This window comes from Acanthisitta chloris, unplaced genomic scaffold (genome assembly GCF_000695815.1).
Source record: "Acanthisitta chloris isolate BGI_N310 unplaced genomic scaffold, ASM69581v1 scaffold13145, whole genome shotgun sequence".
NCBI classification, from domain to species: domain Eukaryota; kingdom Metazoa; phylum Chordata; class Aves; order Passeriformes; family Acanthisittidae; genus Acanthisitta; species Acanthisitta chloris.
The window spans coordinates 44553-52487 of NW_008674403.1; the positions used below are offsets into that span (position 1 = coordinate 44553).

General features: G+C 35.8%; 1 protein-coding gene across 10 annotated transcripts in view; it reads left to right on the forward strand.

Annotated features, from left to right (window-relative positions):
* RBFOX1 (RNA binding protein, fox-1 homolog (C. elegans) 1) overlaps nucleotides 1-7935 on the forward strand; it is a 124603-nt gene that overhangs the window by 31065 nt on the left and 85603 nt on the right. For all 10 annotated transcript variants that reach the window (XM_009075333.1, XM_009075332.1, XM_009075331.1 and 7 more), the window contains exons 3-4: nucleotides 2250-2303; nucleotides 7485-7577. In XM_009075333.1, the coding sequence (XP_009073581.1) occupies nucleotides 2250-2303; nucleotides 7485-7577 (147 nt within the window). The remainder of the gene's footprint in view (nucleotides 1-2249; nucleotides 2304-7484; nucleotides 7578-7935) is intronic.

Here is a 7935-nt window from a genome sequence, read left to right on the forward strand (position 1 = left end):
TGCATTTATTGCTTTTGGGGAACATGATGTAAAGTAGTCAATCCTTGACCTCATGAGTAAGGGACCCAAATCTGAAGAACGAAGACATGGGCTGAATTTAAGCACAGAGTTCCTCACCCATCCCCACAGGTTTTGTAGATCCATAGGCTTCTAAAGCTTTTGCTAGTATTTTTCTCTAATTCTCTCAATTTTTGCTTTCACCCAGGCCGTTAGCTACCTTCAGGCACATTCCCTGTGTTTCACCTTTCGTATGTGCCATCAGCTTTAGGCTCAACCATTAGAGGTTTCTTCTCCCTGTTCCAAGAACTCTTAGGTTTATTTTGACATGTCACTAAATAAAATCTAGAAAAAGTACTTTGCAATCTATTAGATACCAGCTTCCTTTTCCAAGTTAGTACTGTCAAGTATTTATGTTACTCTCAGCTTTCTAACTCATTAAAACTGAATTCTCTTCTGCATTACAGTTGGTTATACAGTGCAAGTACTTCATGGCTCTGAACTTCTCTCCATCTTTCATGTTCAGTTCAGTTTTTAAAGTTCTTCTAATGTGTTTGTGTGTGAATTAAGACATTGTGTTCCTCAGTAGATATTTCTCTGAAGGAAACAGTCACTGGAAAAAGAATACTATGGTATTGGGAAATGAGTGACTGTTTGGCTCTATCTGACTTGCTCCAAGTAACCTCCCCTGAATGCAGCTTACAGCTCATCAGCAAAATAGCAGAAGGCATAATAATTAACCCTCTAGAGAAAACTATGCAAATTTCTTTAAACTAAACAAACCACTTAAAATAGATTCTATTTGAAAGTACATTAAATGAAAGGATTTGGGGGGTTTAGGCATTGTAGTGATTTAGAAGTGAATAAAAACTACATTTCCTTGCAGTTCAGTGTAATGATACCTCCTCTTAGGTCTCCAGAGACTAACACTGGAGAATGGCTGGAGTTTTCCAGCTTTAGAATGACTTAGTAACAGCAAGCTTCTAGCTTCTGAATTGATAGAAAAATGAAATTTCTGCTTGTGTGTGTTGAAATACCTGATGTGAAATATGCTAACACTGCATCATAACCACATTGTACACACAGCAGATGATCTTTTAGATGGACACATAAACACAACAGAGAAGGTTTGTTTAAACATTAAGTCAATATCTGCTTCTAGGCTGAAGTTACAGTTAAAGCAGTAATTAAATGGTGAATGCAAGAATGTAAAATAAGCCAAGAAATAACAAGTGCTGGTTGATTTTTCATAACCAAGTTGAAACTCTTTAATAAGCTAGAGAAATAATACTGTCCTTTCTGGCCTGCAATTTTGATTGTATCTTCAAAGTCTGGAGTCTGGGCTTGTTTCTGCAATTCCTGGGACTCTTGTTAGATGATTCTTCACTTGCCTGTCTTGAATTTCTGCCTTTTTGTTTAACATATTGGGTCACTTATCAGTGGTACCACTGATCCATACTGCATGTTAATGCCATGTGAAATAAAAGAAATGACCCACTGATCCATTGCAGTGTCACATCACAAAATGTGTCGTAACAAAAGTGTTGTAACTAAGCAGTGCCTGAATCCAGCATTTATTCTCTTCCTCAGGCAAGTCCAACGGGGCCTTTTAATTTAGGATAGCAACTGTGGGCAGGTTTTGTGTATGTGAACAATGCCTAGAGAATTATGAGTGCTATTGTAAGGTCAGTAGAAATCACAGTCACTACTAATATTAGAATGAAAGTGCAATTCTGAGGCAGGGAAAAATAATCCCCTAAAAGTTAAGTATCCATTCCAGTTTTCCAAATTATACTTCAGTGAGACCTGAACTTGTTAGGGAGTAATGATTCCTCTTTTCAGCAAGGGTGGAAAGAAATCCTCATGACTCGAAGCCAACAACAAAACTCCCAGATGGTTAATCTTATTCCTGTAAAGTAGAAGTAACCAAACTCCTTTGCCTGTAATGTTAAAAAAAAAATAAAATTGAGACTTTTCACTGTGATCATAGTGTAATGATATTTCCTCTTTGTCAGGAGGTTTCACTGAACTTACAGTTCACCTGTGGAATGATAGTAACAAGCAAAATGATATTTAGAATTTAGTTGTAATATTGACCCTAGCTGCTTTTAGTGGGTCCTTTTTGGTGTTCAGCTATCTTTGTTTTTATATTCTTGAAGTTGCACTGTTTTCTGAAACACATTATTTGTACTGCATATAATAGAAGGCTTGAAATTATCTTATTTTCATGTAACTTTTCTATTTCTTTGCAGCAATTTGGTAAAATCTTAGATGTTGAAATTATTTTTAATGAGCGAGGCTCCAAGGTAAGCAGTTTAATTCACCTGTGGAATTTTTCATTGGTTTAAAATGCTTGTATGAGTAAAAGGAAACAACTGCACTGCTGTGAAAAAAATTTATGTCTGGAATTTTATGTTAGTGAAAACATCTTCTGAGCTGTCAGTCAGGTTTCTAAGCAGTATGAAAATCATAGGACTCATATCTTTTAAAGGGGGTAATTTTAGCTACTCCAAACTGTCATCTGTTTTATGGGAATGTTGATTTCTGCTGTCCTTATTCTCTGAGGGTAATTATCTCGTTTATTTTATAAGATGAGTCCATACTTAAAGATATTTGTAGGCAGGTTTGTATTAGTACAGGTATTTTTTTTCCTTTACTGAAATGAAAGATGATTATGATACCTAATAACTATCCTCTTTAGTAATTAGCTGAGAAAATATGTGATTGTTCCAGATTATCTAAGTGCAGATGTTTTCCTCTTTAGTTAAAGCCTTAGTACACCAACCCTTTGAAAACAATCTATTTTAACATTTATTTGATTAAAACAGTTCTTATTGTATTGCAAACATTTAATTTTTTTTCTGAATATTACTTGCCCTAAATGCATACTTCAGTTTATTCAGTATTTAAGAAATAAAGCAAGATAGAATGGCTGTGGCTGCATTAGCATCATTCCCTGGTATGAAAGTGTAGCCCAGGATGTTCACCTAGATCACCTGCAGTTTATAGGGTTTATGTGTATGTCATATGCATATCTTTCTTCCCTTTCCTGCCATGTCAGACACACTAGAAAGTGTATTCACTAATGTTTCAGTCTGCCTGTAACTCATGGACCATTTATTACTATCTATTCCTGTTCTAGACATAGTGTAATCTGTCATTTTTGAAGAACCATATATATCATGAATCTCACTTAGATCTGTTTTGATTCTAAACTTAAAGCCTTCACATGTTTTTCTAAACTAGGTGGAATAGCTGAAGTTTCCTGGTTTGTTATTCAGGCACTACTTAGTCCCCTACTAGCCCAAACACAGTTGAAACATTTACCACTTTTTCAGTTGAACAGCTAAAATGAATGGAATTTGGTGGCTTAGAATCTTGTACTCTGGCCAAAGTTTATTGTTGTTAAATTATGGCCATTCAGTAGTGTTTGCAAAAGACACAGATTGTCCAGAACCTGCTCCTGTTGGAGAGTCCTATAGATTTCCAACATTTCCATCCCACACTGGGCACCTCTGCTGGGTTGTGTTGTTCAGGGAGTGGAGCTGAGCTTGCATGGCATGGGGTGGTGCTTTACACTTTTGTTTAGCCATTAAATCTTACACCTGGAGGGATTTTAACCACCACACCTGCACTGGACTGCATAAGTGTAAGGCTTTTTTTTAAGGATTTGGGGGATGGGGGTAAGGAGATGTTTCTGAATTGAGGGTTTTTTTTACAGTGATCTTGCAGTCATGAAAACATCTCAATGCCTTATGCTAAAACTAAGAACCTAGAAAGGATTTCAGGAGGAGGAGGTTTTTCTAGGTGGACTTAGGATGTCACTGCCTCAGTTACACACTTTGTGTTAGACTCCGAGACCTACTCCTGCACTCTCAGTGCTGCAGTGGTGCAGCTTAGCTGTCTCCAAGTGATCTGCTGAAGATGCCTAAAGCAGTTTTGTGATGCATCCTCATGGTTTATGTTTGCTGCTTGTCATCCTGGTTAGAGTTATTTCAGGTATAGCTACATAGCATTTTGATTTGAAGAAGTAACCTTAGATTCTCTCAATTAAACAGAAAGTTTTAAAAAAATTAGAAATTAGAGGGACTTTTTTTTTTCATTTTTTTTTAATCTGATCATTTCGTGTCCATTCTGTAGGAATTAAGATGCACCAGATTAAAGTCCCATTCCTGGCAGTGCTTATCTATGTTTTCATAATATCCCACTGAAACTGAAAGGACTACTAAGTGGTTTCAAACTGAGTACAGGTAACAAAGTTTGCAGGATCAGAATTCAAACTTGTTTCTAGCTGCAGTTTGGCATAAGAATTGCTAGAATATGTTTTTGTCTCTGTTTCTTTTTCTTTCTTTTCATCGTAATAACGACTGTTTTACAAGGTTCTTGCAAAGCCACTAGAAGTAAGTTCATTCTCATGCCATGCTAGTTAAGAAAAATGGAATTGCATATTGAAAGAGCAGAATGTTAGAGCACCACAATAAAGTGTCATGATTTTGAAGAAAGGAGTCCTTCCAGAAAAGAAAAACCCTAAAATAATTCAAGTTTCATGCTACAAATTTCTGTTTGCTTGGGTGCATAATGATATGGAAGATAACTTTGCTTAGATTGTATGGCAACACTGATGATTTTTGAATATTTGACCATTTTCTCTTGGTTATAAATTAATGCTCTAGGCAGCTGTATACTTCATAGGTACTTTGAGAAATCTGTCTCTGTATATATGAAAATATATCTGGTGTATATCATATTAACATCTATTTTTCCAAATAAGAAGACTCCAAAGCACCTCCCAAATTAAATCAGAACCTTCTCACATACTGACTTGCCTATTATTAAATCACTTGTCAGATTTTAAAAAGAAGATGCACATATTTACATTACCAGTTAATAAAATACAAAGTGTGCTAAGCCAAAGCAGCTGTTACCTCAGGTGCAGAGGAAATTTGGGGTTGAGTGTTCGTGTAGGTATTTGAATGTGTGATGAGTGAATCTATGTTCTGTGCTTGAGTTTCTCTGGCAGGTAAAGTTCAGATCTGCATAAATAATAAGAGCTTAATTTAAATAGTGTTGATTATAAGTACAACATAAGAAATTAAAAAAATTACCATGAGTATTATTTTCAGAATCTTTGAAGTTCCTGTCTTATCTTGGCTTGTGGCTCCTCTTTGTATGTTTTTCTAATTTTTTTTTAATATAATTAGGTTTTTATCTTTCCCTTTAGTTGTTTGAACAAAAATTATCTGCTAGTGCTGTGAGCTAAGGAGACTGATGGAAAATTTTGACTGAACAACTCCCACTAAATGTTTGCAGTTCTGAGGGGGGCAATTGCTTAGCTGAAAGGGGAGAATAAAAAATTGGGGGAATTTGTGCTATTGCATAGAGTTAGGCTCCTTGGATCCATGAATCCAGTGATGTTTTCAGCTGTGAAATTTTCTCAATGGCATCTTAAATTATAAGCTTTATTTTACAGAGCTTTGACAAGATGAGTGGAAGCAGTTGAGGAAATAAAAGTTTAAAGTTGAGGATGGGTTTAGGTATAAGAAAAGCCTATGCATGCATCTGAACCATGGGGATTAGTGCTGAGGAAGGGGATTTACTTTCTCTCAACATCCTGGGGCTTCGGGGAGAAGAGAGTTACATCCTCAGTGTCTTCTGACAAGCGAGGTCATGGCCTTGTGCTAAAATTGTGGAGGGTAGAGTGGAGAAAATGTGTGGAATCAGGTGTTGTGAGAATGGCTTCAGCTAGAAGTGGAACTGCTGACAGAGCACTTCGGAGATCAGGCTTCATGGGGGCTTTAAAAGGGGAAAAAAAGAGCAACAGACAATGTCTTTAGGCTGCTTCAAAAAGAATGAAACAAACTGCTGCTGTACATAAATGTCACTTTTCATGGTAAAAATGGACAGAAATAAACGAGTTCTTTGAGTAGGCAAAATAACCCAAATAACTCAGGTAATGATCCTGATCATGACTTAACTTTTTCCAGTTGATTATTGAGTAATTAGTTTTGTAGTTCATCCCCATTGTTTTTCTCACTATTTGGTGTCAGTTTCTCCTTAGTTTCATATTTGTTTTTCTTTTGTATAAAATGTGTAAATAAATGTGTATATGTCCTCCCTTCCTTTTTTTTCCCCCCCCTTTTTTTTTAAATCAGTCGCTATGTATGATGGGGAATACTGCAGAGAGTGAGTGAACACTGATCACAAAACAAAGTGAAGGGACCCTAGATGGGGAGATGTGGTGTGTGGTGATTACTCAGGAGCAGAACAGAGTTCAAGCTAAAGTAACACTGAAGAAAAAGGCTGTAGTAACACTTCAACTCTGTGCAGCAATGCCTGTGTCCAAAGCAGCCACGTGCAGTCTGCAAATGGTTCTGCTTGAGAATCATTGAGGATGTCAACGCACATTTATTGGGATAACTTTGGGAGACATGCAAAGGCATTGCAGTGCTAATGCAAGAATTCCTTCAAAGGGTTGGTGTATGGTTCTAAAATGTTCTGCCATGTCTGATATTGAACAATATATTTGCCATTGTAAATAGCATCTAATTGAACTTAGCACATAAAAGGAATTTTAGTAGGATGGGAAATGTTTGTTTAGCCTAATATTATAAAGGAGAGCATTTGCCATAAGCAGAATTTCAGATTTGTCAGGGGTTCTGCTGTCCCACTAACATGGGATTCTGCAGTTTGACCAGTTGCATGTTCTATATGTGGAAAGTAATATATGCAGAACTAGTAAATGAAGCAGTTAAACTTATTCAAAATGTTTGCATTTTTCTTCCTTTATCAGAGTTTCTTTTTCTATTCACATCATGTGATTTTCTTTGATCTGTTAATACAAGAAAGTTTATGCTTTGTTCTAAAAGTACTTTTGTTTTGTTGGTGGTTTTCTTTTCTTTTTTATTTTTCTTTTATAAAAAAAGAAGTAAAGGCTGTATAGTTTGACAAAAGTTTAAGTTACCCTAGTGTTGCATGGGAACAATGTTTCTTACGATCACAACAGCATGATTAAGTAGGCAATGTTTAGAGACTAGTGACATTCAGTGTTGAATTTTGTGCACATGTTTTTTATTTCGTTGAGATATCTGCATGTCATTAAAACGTGGTTCGTTTTCTTTTCTCATTAGTTCATTTTTTTCTATGTGAAGACACTGTAATTTATTTTACTTTCATTTTCTTATTGTTAGATTTCTTTTCCTCTGTAGTGACATGTAGAAAGGTATTTTTGGTATCATTCTTTGGATTTCTCAGAGGGTATTATCTAACTGATGACAGAAAGCAATTTGTTCACATTTGTCGCTTATTTATTGCACATCTCAATACGATTATAATTTTTCTAATTTGCATGTTATAGAAATGAAGCAAGGACAAGGCAATATTAAATTAAAGAGAGAGAGAGAGAGAGAGAGAACATAAGCAAACAAGTGGTCATTGACTGAAATAATAATGTGCATGTTGTTTTCCCCCCTTCTCCCTCCTGCATGCAGGGATTTGGTTTCGTAACTTTCGAAAATAGTGCTGATGCGGACAGGGCGAGGGAGAAATTACACGGCACCGTGGTAGAGGGCCGTAAAATCGAGGTGCATGTTCAAAATATTTTCCTTTTCATCTTTTTTATAAATGTCTGCTTCACTCTCATTTGTTGTTTCAGATGCATCATTGGTGTCTTCTGTGTGCTCCCCTTCCCCCTTCCCATTGTTTATATATATATATTTATATATAAAGAGAGAGAATCTGGCCTTACTTGGGTTTTTTATTATGATTTCTTTTGTAATTATGATTATTATTATCATTATTGCTGCAAAGGTGGATGAGAGAATTGAAGAATTAAAAAAAAAAGGAAAGCTTTAATATTTTGAAGTTATGATTTTGGATGTTTTGTAACTCGATGGGTGCAGTAGCTTCCTAAAACCAGCCAACAAAAAAAAAAAAAAAAAA